Consider the following 18,850-nt stretch of genomic DNA (forward strand, 5'->3'; position numbering starts at 1 on the left):
CCTAACACTTCCTTTCTGTTGTTGTCTTTACTCACTAAGAGAAGCTTTGTCCTTTTTTTTGTTTGAAGGCACATTTCCGAGCTAATTGAGCACACCACGATTATTTTACAAGGTACTTGCTAGTTGCACTTGTGCCGAATAAACCTTTCAAACAAGGTTTAGGCAAATTAAAATAATCACCAATTGATTAAGGTGTCCCTTGAGTAGTCAAAAGGAAAGTTAAGTCCAAAATTTTCAACTATATACTAATAAACAAAACAACTGCATGCAAATACTGGAATTACTTATTTAAATAATTGCACTATTATCCTACCTAAACTTGTTTTGAAAGCTTCTGCTCAACCCCTCCACGGCACTAGAAAAAGTAATTAAAAGGAAAAGTAGAAAACATGTATTGTTCTAATACATGTTTATTTTAAAGTGTTGCTCCTATACTTGTTGAACAATTGGAGCGTAAAAATATATCTAAAAAATTAATAAATATTTATAAGAAATCATGAGAAAATATTATATTGGCGAGGTTATTTTGGGTTACCAAACAAATCACCGATACGTAAACGTGGAAGTAGACGGCGCCGTTAAACGTGAAATTTTCATTTTTTCTTTTGTAGTTTTGCTTAATCGATTCGCCTTTCCTTTAGAAACAAAAAGCAAAAGAGTATTCCCTCTCTGTGTACAGAGTTTCCATGTCTATTACTCTTTTTTTTCAATTTCTACACAAATTCTTCAGAGCTGATCCGATCTAAATTCTCTCCACTTCAGTTATCATCTTCTCAGTGAAATCTCTTCTTCTGTATATATATGGAGTTTTAGTGTTGTTTGCTTCTTCTGTAAAATGGGGTGTACGCAATCGAAGATCGAAAATGAAGAAACTGTTACTCGATGCAAAGAGCGAAAGCACTTCATGAAAGAGGCTGTATCTGCCCGCAACGCCTTTGCTGCAGCTCACTCTGCTTATACTATGTCCCTTAAGAACACTGGTGCTGCCCTCAGCGATTACGCTCACGGTGAGGTTCAGTTTCCTTCTAATGCCGCCGCCGCCGCCGCCTCCTCCTCTTCTTCTCCCCTTCCCGGTGGTACTCCTCCGCTCTCTTCCGCACCTATAGACATGCCTCCTCCACCTCCCCTGCCGCCCTTCCCCAACACCTCTTTCCCAGCTTCTCCTCTACAGCGTGCGGCAACCATGCCCGAAATCTCTATCCCCACGCCCGACCCGAAACGATCCGATATGATTATCGAGGAGGAGAACGAAGATGATATGGAAACTGAAAGCACTCATGGTTTAAGGCATCGTAGTAGTAAAAGTAGCGGCGGCGGTGGAATTGGGGGCAGAGGTGCAGCATCTCATCGACAGGGAATCGAGGATGAAGAATTGCCTACGCCTCCTTCTCCACCTCGGACACTGCCGCAGAATAATCGAACGCCACCTCCCCCACCACCACCAGATAATAAAGGGATGGACTCCATGTCATGGGATTTTTTCTTCCCTTCAATGGAAAATGTACCAGCGCCAACGCTAGCAGAGGAGGACGAGAGTAGGATTGAACGACAGGAACTCGAGCGGAGGATGATGGAAGAAAGGGCCAAGAGAACTGAAAATGATGGCCGCGCTGATGAAAGTGAAAGAGTGAGGAAAAATGAGATGCCGAAGGAAGCAGATGTGGTGGAAACGGTAGAGGAGCCTCCGTCGCAGCCACCTCCTCCGCCTCAGGCTGCTACGAAGGTTGTGAAAAGAGTGAAAAATGTTGTTCCAGGAGAGAACAAAAAAAAAGGAGGCCAATTTAACCTTCTTCAGATATTCTCTGAGCTGGATGACTGTTTCCTTAAGGCGTCCGAGAGTGCTCACGAAGTATCTAAGATGCTTGAGGCCAATCGATTGCATTATCACTCAAATTTTGCTGATAATAGAGGTACATTTAAGATCTCTCTAAGAAATATTCAGTTTAATTAGTTGTTTCTTTTTATGCAGGATTATCTTCATTGTTATTCAAAAGTTACCAACGTTGCAAGCCTTGATCAAATTGTGGTTAATTTATGGGCTATTTTTAGTTTGATTTTAAACACAAAGTTTGATGTTTTACTTTCTCAATGACTGTCAACACACAATTGGGCATGTTGGTGTTGTTATATCTCCGTAATTTTTGCTTCTCAGGACACATTGATCATTCTGCAAGGGTCATGCGCGTCATAACATGGAATAGGTCCTTCAGAGGTTTGCCAAATGCCGATGACGAGTTGGATGACTTTGATTCAGAAGAACATGAAACTCATGCAACTGTGTTAGACAAGATGCTTGCCTGGGAGAAAAAACTGTATGATGAAGTGAAGGTGTGTTTATTTATCACTTTCTTGTTTGCAATGTCTGAATACATTGGATCCTCATTTTTTCCCTCTCAGTTCCAGGTGGCTTCATTGAGATTTTAGGAGTACTTTTCTGAATTTTTCATATCGGAGTCTGTACACACTTGTAAAGCACCTCAAGATGATAATTTAACTAAAAAGGTCATTGACTCAAGCACATAGGTCAACATTTCAAAGAATCTGAAACTTCTTATAATGTGTTGCATTAGTATTGGGGTATATGAGTTACACCATAGTGTTGACAAGTGCTAAATGAAGCATGTGTGTAGCATGGAGTTCCTGCTAAACTAAGGTTTCCTAATAGAAGATCTGAAGAAGCAGCTCCACTCAAATATATTCGCAGCTTTTATATTAAGGTTGAGCATGCCCACTTAGAGTTTTTTCCTAAAGCTGCTTTCCTGTTTTTGGTTGATACTGTATAGAGTGCTTTATATCTGGGTATCCAAGAACATCGAGTTTATGTTGTGGGAGTGGGATTGGGGGAATAAAATGGGAGGATGCGCCAATAGTAGGCTGGGCAGAATGGTTAAGTTAATAAACGGCCATTCTGGACAGAATGGTTAAGTTAATAAACGGCCATTCTGGACAGAATGGTTAAGTTAATAAACGGCCATTCTGGACAGAATGGTTAAGTTAATAAACGGCCATTCTGAACAGAATGGTTAAGTTGATAAACAGTCATTCTGGACAGAATGGTTAAAGTTAATAAACTGTCAATGACCCAACCATCCCAAAGTTTGCTTGGGGTAATATGGGCTAAACGATGGTTATAGTCCAATCCAGCTCGCCTTAAACATCTTCTCAATTAACTTTTTCTTCAAGTCCATTTCCCCCCTCGTCCTAATTAAGAGTTCTCCCCCATAACGGCATACAATCTCTCTACATAGGTAATGTGAACAATTCAATCAACTTGTGTATGAAGCATATTGGAAGTCTTGTAAGTTTAATTGTATGAAGAAATTTTTTTCAATAAGTGTAACAAATTGTTAGATATTATTGGCTTTATCGGGTTAAGCCGTTAAGGTGAGTGCCTTAAAGCAAAACACATGCAGATATCTTATATATAGTTGTACTTTGAAAAATCATGTAATTTATCCAAATAAACATTGTCCACCAATATTGTGCTTTCAGAAGTTGTCCTGAATTGAGAAATGTTCTCAACAGTTTCCACAGTTGTCCTATACTGATTCAATTGCTCCAAGACTTACGTAATCGTAGTAAAATGCAAGAACCATAAAGTTTTCTAGACTATCGTTAAATTTCTAAGTATATATCTTAGGATAATCAAAGTTTGACCTTACAGTTCAGACCAAAGTTATTAATATAAACAAACTAGAATTTTTAAAAAGAAAACTGTGCTTCTAATACAACACAGATTGAATTCCAACTGCAGGGCATCCTACTTTAACTATATATAGACAGTAGACACTAATCTTAAGCGGCTGCTCCTTTAACCAGTCAAAGACCTAATTGGCAGTGCAATTCAATTGTTGAAGAAGAAGAGTTAAGTTCTGCTACTAAACTTTTTAAAGAAAATGGACCAGGATTTTCATCAAGACGATGAAGTGAGGCAAGCATAGGAGCCATCAGAGGAGTTTGAGAAAAGAGATAGAGACTGGAAGAGAAAGCATTAGCTGTCGTCTGAAGAATGATTGGAAGAACTGATGGAGAGAAATTGGAGAAAATGGCCAAAAGCCTCCTCAACCTATGTTCGGATTCTCAACTACGCACTTCAATTTCACGGGGGTCCTATCACCCCCTTGAGGTGTTTAAAACTAAAATTATTACACCCTTAAAAAGTCATAACCACATCTATACTGACCTGTGAATTTCACGCGTTTGACCCGTGGAATTTCCAATAAATTTTGTTTTTTTTTTCAACTTTTTGATAATTCTTTATTATTTTTTCCATATATCCTCACCATATCCATTTTCACCATTATGGTAAAACCCAAATATCTTTGGAGTTGCACTTGTGAGGAAGCGAGGTGAAATAATGATGGTAAGGTTTATTGAGGATCTTTTCCTGTCGGGGGATCTGGAAAACAAAGTAAGCTAAAGCAGGAACAGGGGCGCAAGCAGTCTTAAAAAAAAGAGGGGGGGGGGATGAACAGAGAAGGTGCTGTCGCCGTTTAATGGAGGTCATCGGAGACGAGCACTCTTCTCTTAGGGAAGATGAATAGGAGCCGACGATGTGCTTCACGTCATTGTTGTAGTCGATGTCGGTGACAAATTTGAAGAGGAAATGGTTGATTCACCAGCGATTGAACAATTAATAAAATTGAAAATAAGCTGATTGTAGCTGATTGATTGAGATTTGAGATTGATAATTAAAGGGTCTATCAGTAAGAAATACTTCTTTCTTTTTGGGCGTTCAAGTGAATTTCATTAAATTCTGATCGATTCTTTCCAAATCAGATTCAAAGCCTTTTGGGGGGATATAAATGTATACTCCATATCAATTTATCAGAAGCTTATTAGATTGATTTTGCAAATTGTTTAAAAACCTTCATTTCGGAAGCAGTTTCTATTTCTACATCTCTTTCTTCCTCACAAAGAGAGTTTGAAGACCTTTTTGGAATTAAGAATGGTGAATTTGGTGGAGATAGTGATGGTAGTAATGGCTTAAAGATGGTGATTGTATATGTTAGTGGAGAAGAAAATAAATAATTAGAAATACATATTTATGACAAAAGATATTTTAAAAATTAACATTTACTTTTGGTGCTCGCTCCCTCGAAGAAAGTGAGATACACGCACCTTGCCAGCTATGCATTTAGGCTGGTAATAATTTCAGTTTTAAATACTTTAGGGGGTGAAAGGACCCCCGTGAAATTGAAGTGTATAGTTGAGAATTCGAATATAGATTAAGGGGACAATTGACCATTTTCTCGAGAAATTGGGTCTGGGTGGTTGGTTAACCCTTAGGGTTTGAATCCTTCGTTTACATTAAAACCAATAGTTTGATGGTCATTTTGAGTCGCTTATTTTGATCCTTCTACTCATAGTCTCACCAACCCGTTACAAAATTATGGGCTAGAATAGCATCCACTAGAGTTGACAAAGTCTTCTTTTTGTTACCCCTTCCCATTCCGGATAAGTTCAGAATTATGGCTAGAATAGCAACTACTAAAGCTTCTATCTGTTACCCTTTGCTTCCAGATAAGTAGAAATCTGGAATTATTTTGCTTATGTAGTGAAACAATTATCTATTGCACATCCCATCTACTATAGTAGTAAGGCGTAGAATAATAATTATCTGTTGTGAAAGGTGATTGCCTCGTCTTCAATAGCGAGAGGCGAGGTGACCCTTCATTGCCTTTTAAATTTGTGGCGAGGCGATCTTCAAAAGGAGACGCCATGGCGACAAAGGCATCGCCTTTCGTATTTTCTTTTTTAAAAAAGGCAACCAATTTAGGGTTTTAAAAGTTGGAAGGTAATTTAGGGCTTTCTTTCAAATTTGCACTGTTGTACCCTTAGACTGCGGCTGTGACTCCAACTGGTCATCTCGAGTAGACTTCTCCGGTGACCATCCAAACTTTTCCGGCGACTCCAAAGTCCAAGCAATACGTATTTCTTCTTCTTCTGTTTTTCCCCTTCTTCTTATTGAGGCTATAGAGTTGTTTCTTCCTCTGATTCTTTCCTCACAGTTTTAACTTTTGTTATGTTTTTTTTTTCTCATTCAAGTTCTAGGCTTTTGGTATGTACAAACTGTTTGCAGTTTTCGAATTGAAATATTTGCTTATATGGTATTGCTACTAATATTTTGATGATTTATATATTCAATTAAATATTTTAATTTTTTTGGTATTTATTGGCCCTGCACTTCAAAAAGGTGAGTGCCTCGCCTTGTGGCGAGGCAGACATTTCTCGCCTTTTGCCGTCCAAAACACGCCTCTCTCTCTCTCTCCAGCAGAAATTTTTATGTTTGCATCTGTTTTACCAAGTAATCCAACAAACCCAGCAAAAGGTGATGTTTATTTATTATCGCACTTTCTTTTAAATATTTCTCAAAATATCTCTGAGTTTCTTTTCCAGGTTTTTGTGAACTTGGCATTTACTCATAGATGTTGAATGAGTATGAGAGGCCCTGAATGAATGTCAAAGACAATTTTGTAAAGCATAATTCTCCTTTAAATCTGTCTTCTCGACAAATTGTCGTTCTCTGAACTAGTTTCTTCTCAACAAATTATCTTTGTCAACTGTCACATTGGAATTCTAGAACCTGAATCATCTTTGGTTTCTGTCAAGTACCCTAGTAGAAGCCCCTTCGGATTAGGATAATGTCCTCTGGTGCTGTGTTTTTACTTATGTTAGCAACTCAGTCATCAAGGATATTCCCTTATTGTCATGATCCTGTTTCTGATTTGGAACTCTTCTTTTGGTTTTGCGGAAGTTAGTGAATTCAAGGTTACTTATGGCGTTTAAAATTGTATTATGAAGTTGTCAAAGAAAATTATATAATGCTATTGGGTTTGAACTCTACTATCTAATGTGCATGTTTCTCATGGATATCTGGTGATCCTTCCACAGGCAGGAGAACAAATGAAACTTGAATATCAGAGAAAGGTCGCTTCATTGAATAAGCTCAAGAAACGTGGTACAAATACAGAAAGCTTGGAGAGAGTGAAAGCTACAGTAAGTCATCTACACACGAGATACATTGTCGATATGCAGTCGATGGATTCTACTGTTTCAGAGATAAATCGGCTACGCGATGAACAACTTTATCCAAAATTGGTTGATCTGGTTAATGGGTAAGTCTTTTAGCGTGTGCATAGGCAAAGCCATATTGAAATCTGTTGTTCTTGATGGACCGCCGCCTATTTGACATTTGTTTCCTAATGCAAAATTTTCTTCCATTGAACGTTCTCTAATTTTTTTAAAAAGCTTTTTCATCTGAGCTGATTAGGCCTGACTGGCTAGTTTTGAGTCAAGGTCTATTATCTCTTACCATGTCAGTATGTACCCAAACAATTGTAATTTGTGTCGCTAAAAACGAGACGATTGTTGCAGCTGTTCTTTTTAAATGTTGGTTCATTTCTCTACCTTGGCCACTCAAAATCGCCAACTTGGAGATATTTATCTGTAGGTTTTGTCCTGAAATTTTTTGTTATCAATTGCAGGATGGCTATAATGTGGGAGAACATGAAAGGATATCATGTGAGTCAGTCTAAGATTGCACAAGCGCTGAAGTCTTTGGATATATCTCAATCCCCTAAAGAAACAACTGAGCACCATCATGAACGAACTTTGCAGTTGTATGTTGTTGTCCAAGAGTGGCATTCACAGTTTGACAAACTGGTTATCTACCAAAAACAGTATATCAAAGCTCTTAACAATTGGTTAAAGCTAAATCTCATCCCTATAGACACAAATCTGAAAGAAAAGGTTTCATCGCCACAAAGACCCCAAAATCCACCAATTTTGGCACTTATACATGCCTGGCATGATGATCTTGAGAAGCTTCCTGATGAGTTGGCTAGAACTGCTATTTATAACTTTTCAGCTGTCATAAATACTATCTTTGAATACCAAAAGGAGGAGATGAAGCTGAGGGACAGGTGTGAGGATACTCGGAGAGAGCTTAACAAGAAGACTAGGCAATATGAGGATTGGTATCACAAGCATATGCAGCGTAGAATCCCAGATGAAATGGATCCAGAATCGGCGCAGGAAGATACTCTTGTGGTCGATCGGCAGCTACAATTAGAGGCGCTGAGGAAGAGGCTGGAGGACGAGGAGGACTCATACCAGAGGCAATGTCTGCAGGTGAGAGATAAGTCTTTGACAAGCCTGAGAAGCCGCTTACCTGAGCTTTTCGGGGCAATGTCAGAATTTTCTCTTGCCTGTGCAGATATGTACAGAGACTTGAGGTCTATAGCAAAGCATCGTAATAGAAGTGTCAACACATGATTTTGATGTCACTGTATACAAGTTGTAGTATAAACCGTGTACTCGTTTGCATTGCCCTTTGGTTGATAGTGTATTTCATTGTTTGTACTGTTATCGTATATGGATCAAAGAAGATTTGAGTTTACAACAGAATTTGTCAAGAACCCAGCAAGTTCAGAATTATGTGCTCTCGGTAGACACAGCTGTGCCAATTCAAGTCTACCAAGAACTTGCAAGAGCAACAGGAACTTCACCGTTCTCGTTTATGAATGACTTTGGCCTAAAATATTCTTGTTATAGATGATCATCTCAAAGTATGTGTAAGTTATAGAAATTAGAGGTCCAAATAAATGCTTGCGAATTTTTATTAGCTTATGTAAGTTATAGAAAATTAAGGAAACTTTATCTTCTTGCCTCTCGCTTAAGATAAATGCAGGCTGTTTTGATTTAACCATGTTTTATTGGTTTTGAAGGCTGGATTTATGCCACAAGTGATGGATGGATTTGATGTTGAGTTTGAGTTGCAAAAAGGAAAAAACAAAATGTGAAAGCAACATTAGACATCAGATTGTATTGCGCAAAGTTTGTTTTAATTCATTTCTCATTTTCTTAACTTCACTTATTGTGTTTAATAATTTTATTTTATCATTTTTCCTAACCCTTTTATAATAGTAGCTGATAGTACTACCTGACTTAACTCATATTTACCTTTCTTATTCAAAATATTCAACAATACTAACATTATCTTATTCATGTTAAGTTGTACATTTAACAAAAAAAAAATCATGATGGGTATGTTTTGTTTGTAAGATAATTGTCAAACGTATATTTCTTAAATTCCGTGATTTAATGTCAATTGACATTACATCATTTGAGCACCACGCAACAGCCAACATGAGTTGAGTAAAAATACAATTTGTATTACACGAGACTCCTCCTCCACCTTATATCTCCGGTCCTAGTTCTCTCCTTTCAACTCCTAAAACCCTTCATCAATGGCTTCCTCTAAACTCTCCGATCCACCCCCTAGACCTTACGACCCCCTCCCTTCCTATCCACCCCAACCACATCAACAACCCCAATACATTATCGTTCTACCTCAATACTACCGTACCCCTCGACAATTTCTTCGGCGACCTACCCGTCGATACGTTTGTTGCGCCGCCGTGTTCATCCTCCTCTCCGCCGCACTTTTCTTGATATGGCCCTCTGATCCCGAACTCTCCATTGCCCGGCTCAAGCTCCGGCACCTTAAAGTTCATTCATTTCCCAAAATTGCAATCGACGTTACCCTGGATGTCACTGCTAAGATTCGTAATAAGGACTTTTATTCCGTCGGTTTCCGTTATGTAGTGATTTCTATAGGGTATAGGGGTAAGCAGCTCGGGCACGTTATATCTGATTATGGTCGTATTAAGGCTAGGGCTTCTTCCTATGTCAACGCTACGCTTGAGCTAACCGATGTTAGCATTTTCTCTGATTTAATTCCATTGATTGAGGATTTGGCTAGGGGCTCTATTACTTTTGATACTGTTACTCAAATTGGTGGTGAGCTTGGCTTGGTCCTCTTTGATATTCCCATAAAGGTATACTCTTTCAACTCTTCTATTGTCATTGCATAACTTAATTGATATCATTTTTTGGGGTTCGATATTAGTTTAGCTGCTCTGTTAACCTGCTTGATAAATGATATACCTTAAGCACCCCACATGAGGTCTCAAGTTTAAATTCCAACTAGATAAAAGCACTAGATGATTTTTTTTTTTCCATTTGTCCTAGCCTTGTGGTGGGAGGTGGCATTTATCCTGGAATCAGTCGGGGTGTATGCTAACGGCCTGGATACCACATATATCAAAAGAAAAAATTAGATGGTGTTAGCGAGGAGAATATGTCATTTGAGTTAACGGGATTGGAAGTTCATTATGTGTAGATATACATGGGTAAAGAAAAAGATAGGGAATAAGCTGTATTTACATCTGGGAACTATGTCAACAAATAATTTTGTTTCTGTGTGTTAGGATATCTGAGGTATTTCTTGAGAATAGCACTCTTCAGTCTGATAAACGCTTATTTGTTTTCTATATCTCTTTGTACCAAAATGTTCTTTATCCCATACTGTTGTCTGATTTTGTTAAATGAAAAGTTTTTGCATATGTAAGTACCATTAAAAAAAAAGTTTCAAGAGCTTCACTTAACTTTTTCTTCGTACAAGTTTATCTTTTCTGAAATTTTACCACAAAAACCATGATTCTCCCTTATGTGTTTCTCAACTTATACCAAAATTCTTATATTTTTAACCCTTCTCGTAATAGTCATGCATAATACAACTGAACAACCTTATTCCACCGGAAGAAATGATTTGATATTGACATTACATGGTAGCACTGTTGATAATTTCTTTGTATGACGTATTGATTTAAGATCTTTCATTTCCCATGGTTAATGGTGTTATTGTCTACTTGATGTCGACTAAGAAAATAGCTTTATCGGGATAATAAACTATGCTGTTGACAGTAAGTACTAGGTACAGGAGAATGGTCTTACAATTTCTATCTTCTATGGATCTGATTCTAACAGTCTTAATGGTTGTTTCATGTTGTTATTCTGTATCGTTCTTCGGTGTTGTTGGCTTGATTTCTCTTTCAAATATATCATCTTGAATGATGAACTCTATCTTGATCACAAGTTAATTGATGATCTTGGAAAAACTATATTTTTAACGGGCTTTCTAAGGCGTGTAAGGGGGTATTTTTATCTTTGGGTATTTTTATCTTTAACGATGAACTTTATCTAGATGACCCGTTAATTGATGATCTTGAAAACTCCGTCTCCCTGACTGGCCTTCTGCTCTTTAGTGTGAGCAAGGGGGGATTTCCTTCATTTCATTTCTCAATAGTAATGATCTAGTCGAGCATAGAAGTACTTGATATAATTAAAGAATTAATGGGCTTCTCCATATTCTTTCAATGCTAAAGTCGTGTAAGTTATCAGGAAAAGGGGTAAAAAAAAAGGTTATCTAGATGTTGGATAATCTGAAGCTCCTAAACTTGTTGACACTGCATTTTTCTGAGCTCTTAAAACTCTTTTTCTGGCGAGTGGAATCACTTTTCTGTTGGAACTCAAGTTTCCATAGCACCCTTACTCCTAAAAGCAATATTTATGTGCTGGGAAGTGAGGCACGGTCATGCCAGAAAGTGCATCTGTTGATACTGTTTGTTGAGATATTCTGGTCTGTAAATCAGAATAAGTTTTGATATATTTTCGTTGTGTTCTTTCAGGGAAAAGTGGTGTGTGAAATTGTTGTGGACACACGCAATGAAACGATTTCTCATCAGAACTGCTACCCTGAGGTATGATACTGTGTCCTAATGTATAGCTGGTATTTGTTTTGTCATAGATCAATCAAAATAGGAGCATTACTGTTAAGCTTTTAGCTATTTCCCAGAAGTTTCTGCTCAAGTACTCTTGCTACCTTATAAAACCCCACATTGATATGTGAAAGCCAAAATGTACAATAGCTATTGCTCATGTACCATCATATTTATGATGTAATTGCCTGGAAATAAACATTGTTGTCTTTTGCTAACAGTGACTTGGTTTGTGATGGAATTGTGAACTAATGGAAATGCATAAGAGGGCAAGTATCCAAACTCTGCTCGAGGCCTTGTAAATGCTCTATGGTCTTTATGGAATTGGTGTGCATTTGATTACGTCTCGAGGGTTTCGATTATCCCAAGTTTTAGTAAACTGCATATTGGGCTCCCCATTATTGTAATTATCAAGGCTTTTCGTGTTTGTGGGGAACAACATTCACACGTCTGTAATACAGTAGCATGTACCATTTGTTCTAGGAAAACCATTCCAATATACTCTCTGTCAAATTATTTGTCGTGCTTTCAAAAAATAATAGTGAAACAACAATCTTTCAATTTATTAGTACTTTTTTTCCTTCACCCATGTAGTAATTATCCTTGAAAACTATAAATACCTCAATTAATAGAGTGATGTGATGATTATTTTAGGGTACGTGTAAAATAGAATCACGATAAATGATTCGACACTCTCTCTGGCTTTGGGTGCATCACCAATGCAATACGATGAGCACGACACTGTCCCTACCTTCTTTAATCCCTTTACAATATTCCATCAGGCCCCTCTCTTATTGAGATGATTCTATGTTAGGCAAGTGGTACACAAACATTAACTCACATGTCTTAAATGAAACCTTGCAACATCTATGACAGGCTTTAAAGAGTTTATTTTTAGATATCTTCAATTCAAGAAATAAATTACAAAAAGTTAAGAGAGTGTCTGATTAATTTTTAAAAAAGTTCAATCCACATCTTAATGAAAAAAATTACAAGGATAATTTGAATTTGTACAGCGAAATCGTGATAGAACCTTGGCGACAGAAGTAGCCTAAGTAATTAGGCTTTGTGTCTGAGTCGAGCAACCCATTTATAATCAGCATGATGATGTCTGCATCTAAATGAACCTGGATGGATTGTGGGGGAACAAACACATTGAAACTTCCTCGTTCCAGCACCAGCACCATCAGCTCCTCTTATGCTTACCTGCAGGAGCGAATACACATTATCTGTAAAAATCCTATAAATAGTAGATATGAAATCAAAAAATTTAAATCTTGAATCCGTCTCTCTTACCAGAGAAAGATATCGTCCTCGATGTTCTCTTTTGTCAAGGTTACCATCCCAATAACGAACTTTTGAGTAGCACATCTTGTATAACTAAATAGTGGGAAATGATTCACCAGCATCAACAATATATAACCGTGTTAGTAGTATCGTAATTTGCGAGGAAGGTGAAGAAAAGTAGAAAAGTGGAAACGTATAACTAAAAAAAGAAGCTTTAGATTGATTCATAGTATTCACAGATTGAGAAAATTTATTTCGTGAAGCTTGATGTATTCTTTGCTTGATTAGAAGCTCTCCAAATTTGGAAGAAATTATAATTGAGGTTTAGAATAACTATCTTGACTTGTCTTCTTCCTTCTCTTTTTGTTTACTTGTTGTTGTATGTTCAATATGTTACTATAATTTTAATGTTTTCTTCCAGCTGCTCAACAATTTTGTAAAATTTTGCAAGGCCCCTCTCTTACACTGAAGACTAAATTGCAAAATCTCTTTTTGTAACTACACACTCGTGTAACATTTTCACATAAATTGAGAAGATCATCTACATCTTATTGTAAAAGCACAAAAACTTAAAAATTACAAATGACAATTCGAATTTGTACAGCAGAATTGTCATAGAGCCTTGGTGACAGACGCACCAAAGTGATTCTGCTTATTTCCTAGTGGAACAACCCATTTATAATCAGCATGATGATGCCTGCACCTAAACGATCCTGGATGGATTGTTGGTGAACAAATACACTGCTTCGCCATTACAGCACTACCAGCAACTACTCCTCTGCTTCCAGTTGATTCTGCAGTATTTGCCTGTATATGAACATATCGTTCTCTTTTGTAAGGAATCCCTGAGTAGCACATCTCTTCTATTCGATGATGAAATTCCTGACTGACATTTAACTATAATGTAACGAATATATAACTAAAGAGTATCGAAAAGGAAAAGGAAGGATGAGAAGAAAAGTAGAAAAAAAAAAAGAAGCTTTAGATTGATTCCTATTTATTATCACGGATAAGGACTGGGCGGTTTGCTTTTTTTTTCTCTTTAGCTTTTGCAAGTGGGAAATATGGTTTTGTTTTTTTGTTAGCTCCATGGAAATGGAATCATCAAGTTCCTTTTTTCTGTTAACAAGACTTATCTGTTTGGAGTACACTTGGCTTAGTTTCCATTGTTTGGCACTGAAAATCTCTAGTGACGCGGCTGCCGAAGATTCCAACCACTTGTTTTATACTCGTTTGGTGCTCTGTTAATAGTAACTTCGCGCACTCAGGCGCGGTAGTCAGGTGCTCACTCGATCATTCGGCGAAACATTGCGGTATATATGTAATTTTTAAAAGAGATAATGCACACGTATTTCTTCAATCTAGGCTCGAAATTTCATAGACGCACTAATATTATGCTAAGGTCCTATTACCTCTGAACTTATTTTATTAATAATTTTCTACCCCTTTTGTCTTATGTTTGGGGCTCAACGCTGGTTAACTATTTTTTTCAAATAAATGTCACGTATATCCAAAAAGGGTAGAAAATTTCTGACAAAATAAGTTCAGGGGTAATGAAACTTTAGTATAATATAAGTGTGTCTCTGGAATTTCGGGCATAGATTGATGGGTACTTGTTCTCTTTTTTTAAAAAATATATAGATTTAAAACATTCTAAATATAAGACTATAAGTTGAATCAAGCAAATTGATTCAAACAAATAGAGTAACGTAACGATCTATATAAATTACTAATATTTAGAGTAAATTGGAGTATAATTTTTTAAGATTTTTAAATTATATTTAAAATTATGTACTCTCTTTTTGTTTCATTTTATGTGTCACTTTTCGAATTTCGAGATTCAAACAAGTCATTTTTTACCGTAATTTTTTCATAGATCCTTTTAAATTATCAATTATTCTAATTTATAGTACTCTCTACGTAGTTTACAAATATATAAAATTTCATTTCAAAAAATTTGAAAATTTTATACGCAAGTGTTCGGTCAAAATTAAACTATTTAACTCTCGAAAAATAAAAAACGCCACATAAAATGAGACAAAAGGGAGTACTTTATATGATATTAATAATTTTATTTTATTAAAATAATAATTAAAAATATATCCTTTATTACATAGCTAATAATCGAAATAAATAGATTGAAACGAAACAAAATTGATTCTCACGGAGAAATGATTAGTTTAGAATTAATACTCGTTCGCGTTGGGTAATTATTTGCTCAGAAAAAATTTGAAGTATTTTCTTTAGTCTTTTTTCATGAATCAAAAAATAATGAAATAAGTTTGTTCACTTGTAGATTGTTGAAATTTGGATGGATATATTTTAATGAAAAGGACATATTTGAAAATCAGTTTAAATGGATGATAAATTTATTTTATTTTTTATAGTTGATAAAAATAAATTAGTCAATCATGAGTAAACAAAAAATTGGTGATTCATTAAGAATTTGTATTCAGCTAATTTTGTTGTTTTGTCAAAATTGTGGTCAGAATTTTGGTGATCACTTTAAAACTAGTAGTCAAATAATTTTGATGATTCATCAAAAGTCGTAGTCAAAATTCTGGTAATTCGTTAAAATTTCATAGTCAATTAATTCTAATGATTCGTTAAAGTTGTTGTTAAAGTTCTAGTAATTCGTTAAAAATTTTATAGTCAATTAATTCTAATGGTTCATCCAAGTTGGGATCTAAAATCCTGGTGATTCATTAAAATTTTGCAATCAATTAATTCTAATAATTTATCGAGAAAGTGGTCAAAATTTTAATGATTTCTTAATATTGTTAATTCTTTAAATTCAGCAAAAGTTTGATGATCCTTAAAACTTTGTTATAAACTAATTCTGATATTCATTAACGTAATAGTCAAAATTATGGTGATCTATCAAAATTTGACCATAAAACTTAGTGATTTGTTAAGATAAGTTTTGTCCATCAATTTAAAAATCTAATTAGTAATTACTACGGAAAGATGCTATACAGTGTTTTCAAAAATGTTTTTGGGGCGAGTTTTGAGGCGGAGCATATCAAAACGCTATGAGGGCGTAAACTAAAAACGTAGATCCATAAGACATAAGTCCTAAAATTTGAGGCGTAAGCCCTGAACATAAAAACGTAAGTCCTAGGCGTAAATCATACACCCAGGCATTTTTAATTTATTTTTTTACTTTAAATCATATTTTTATTATTTGTTAATGATATTTCCCAAATAATAATTTTAATCATTTTTTCTTCATTATTGAATATTAATACTTATCTCACGTAAAAATCATAATTTATTGAAAAGTTTACTTTTACTTATTTTATTATTAATAAAAACTATAAAATTGAATATATATGCGACTACGCCCCATAGATCCATGAGACTTACGCTCCGTATCTCAAAGCTTACGTCACGCTCCATATACTGTATAAAACGTCTCATCTCACGCCCTCATCTTTTAAAACACCGATGCTATATATGCAAAATTTACCGTGGCCCATATGCTGATAATGGGCCTAAATACAGGTAAGTAGGAGAAAGCCTATTAAATTCATTTGGGCCCACCTCTCACCAGCCCCCACATAAAATTCCTACTTTGATTTGGTGCATTCTGCTCTCTGCAAGGGACCACGTCCGCTGGCCTATTCAATTTTCAATTATTGTGTTATTTTTGAATTTTTTATATATTTGATTCGATTCGATTACTTGTATTAAAATCTGAACAAATTAGAAGATTCATTTCAAATTCAAACCAATTAGTAGTAATTTCAAGAGCTTAAATTAGAAGCTAATAGCAATATACAAATACTCTTTCTCTCAAATATTTTAGCTTCATTAAGCATAAAAATCAGCTTGAGCTAAATGAAGTGATTAATATATTTATGAGCTCAAGTGAAATGGGAAAATTATGGAAGCTGACTTTTTATATTAAAAATAAAAGAAAAAATTAAACTGAGATATAGTAATTGATATAGTTAGGAGCATAAATATTAGTAGTTAGAATAATATCCCACGTTCAGGTGAAGATTAAGGTGCATAATTTGAGTTGTCTAAACTAAAGACCATGTTATCTCATCAAATGATCAAGTCAAACATCCCAATTAATTGCATGATATCTACATGATTAGCCATAATAGATCTATTAAAACTCAATTACTTTAAAATAATCAGCAAACTAATCATCAGTTTATTACAGCTGATTTAATTAAAAAATAATACTTCGTTTGATAGGCAGAACTAAGTGTATTGATTCTCTACTCATGTCAATATTTTAATTTTGTATTTGGCTGAGGATATCATAAGGACTAAGTGGATTGATTCTCTACTCATGTCAACATTTTAATTTTGTATTTGGCTGAGAATATCATAAAATTTACGGATGCAATTACGAGATTATTTATTTTATCACAGAAGATTGGTAAGTTTGATTATATTTTTGAAGGTAATCTTATTTTGAACCAAACGAACCTACTGAAATGACTATATTACCCTTGAACATGTCACGTGCCCTTTTTTTGAGTTGGACCATTTTATACAGCTACACAGTTGGACCGTAGAGATACATCGTTTTCCTCTTTATAAATAGTCCACTTTGCATCCCCACCTTGTATTTACCTTCTTTTATAAGCCAAAAGAAACGCTTACTCACTCACAACTCATAAATCCCCAAAATCTCACTCTGTTTTGTCTACTCTCATGGAGATTGGCTCATGGTGCGATTCTGACGCCGGAAACATCAGCTGGCGGCGGAGCTACTCCCGCAGAGACTGCGATCCATTCGTCTCCTATAAGTTGCCGGTGAACAGATCGAGCAAAGGACCGATCTGGAGATTAATATGGAGGAAGATCAGAAAAGAGAAAAGGCGAGTTTTCGATTGTTCAAATTCAATGCGGTTTACTTATGATCCTCATTCTTATTCCCAGAATTTTGATGATCGGAGTTCTATTTTTGCTGATGAAGATGAACTTTCTAGATCATTCTCTGCTAGGTTTGCCGTTCCTTCTAGAATCTTCCCCAAAAATGACTTAGTTGCTTGATGGAGGAAAAAATGAATCTAGTTATTAGAGGTTTTATTTTGCCTGTGGTTACAGACTCACCGTAAATGTAATTCTTCCTTAATTTCAGTATTAAATGAGAATATTTTAGAAAATGTGTTTTGACTCTGTTTTACTTGGTTATGTTTTAGTGGAGGAACTTATTTCACACAAGCAAAGAAAGATGCTTTGCAGATAAAATCTTTCTTTTGATTTCCCCTTTTTTTTTTGTCTTCATGCACTACCACCCGATGCTTTTACACAGACATTTGACTTGGCCCTCTTATCTTTAATTCTTCTTACAAATTGTTTTTTTATTAGTTCCATTAATTTAAATTTATATAGTTTAATTTAAATTCAATTAATTCAAATTTATATGAAGTAATCCAAATTCGTATAGCGTAGAATGGTTAAAGGATGAAAAGTGTTAGGATATCTATTATTAATCATGTGCTTAGGCATAGTATTCTAATAATTTTCAAGATTAAACATTTAAGTGAAAGATTGTTAGGATATATATTATTAACCATGCATTTGGACAGGAGTGGTTCAAGCATATTAGTGATCTAAAACAAAAATCAAATAAGACCTTAAACTTGAATTGTTAATAACTTATATATAATTGAAATCTTCTATTTTTCAATTGATAATATAACATTTCTTATTTTAAATTATTTTTGATGAGATATAGTACTCAAATATGTCAAATTTCTTCTAATAATTCATTCATATTTCATGAAAATTTACTTTTTCTACAAATATAAAAATAATAATTTTAAACCTATTTTTTAAAAAAATAAGGCCCCTTAAATTTTGGAGCCTAAAACACATGTCTTTTTCTAACACTGTCGAGCCACCCCTTCATTTAGATATACAACATTATAACAATCGTGGTGGTTGAAAGTTTAATGGAAGATAGTTGGAAT

General features: G+C 35.3%; 2 protein-coding genes and 1 long non-coding RNA gene across 3 annotated transcripts; 2 read left to right on the forward strand and 1 right to left on the reverse strand.

The window, feature by feature from the left end:
• Positions 1–68: 68 nt before the first annotated feature.
• On the forward strand, positions 69–8,409 carry LOC101250783 (protein ALTERED PHOSPHATE STARVATION RESPONSE 1). The gene is made up of 4 exons (XM_004235663.5): positions 69–1,910; positions 2,153–2,328; positions 6,895–7,118; positions 7,488–8,409. The coding sequence occupies exons 1-4, from the start codon at positions 836–838 to the stop codon at positions 8,275–8,277; spliced, it is 2,265 nt and encodes a 754-aa protein (XP_004235711.1). The 5' UTR covers positions 69–835; the 3' UTR covers positions 8,278–8,409.
• Positions 8,410–8,951: 542 nt separating this feature from the next.
• Positions 8,952–12,189, forward strand: LOC101250488 (uncharacterized). The gene is made up of 3 exons (XM_004235662.5): positions 8,952–9,842; positions 11,535–11,606; positions 11,846–12,189. The coding sequence occupies exons 1-3, from the start codon at positions 9,252–9,254 to the stop codon at positions 11,846–11,848; spliced, it is 666 nt and encodes a 221-aa protein (XP_004235710.1). The 5' UTR covers positions 8,952–9,251; the 3' UTR covers positions 11,849–12,189.
• A 305-nt stretch (positions 12,190–12,494) lies between these two features.
• Positions 12,495–13,977, reverse strand: LOC101250200 (uncharacterized). The gene is made up of 3 exons (XR_002027464.3): positions 13,550–13,977; positions 12,921–13,004; positions 12,495–12,830 (listed from the first exon to the last, which is right to left on the reverse strand). It is a non-coding gene; the product is annotated as an uncharacterized lncRNA (long non-coding RNA).
• Between the last annotated feature and the right edge of the window lie 4,873 nt (positions 13,978–18,850).

This window comes from Solanum lycopersicum, chromosome 3 (genome assembly GCF_036512215.1).
Source record: "Solanum lycopersicum chromosome 3, SLM_r2.1".
In the NCBI taxonomy this organism is placed as follows: Eukaryota; Viridiplantae; Streptophyta; class Magnoliopsida; order Solanales; family Solanaceae; genus Solanum; species Solanum lycopersicum.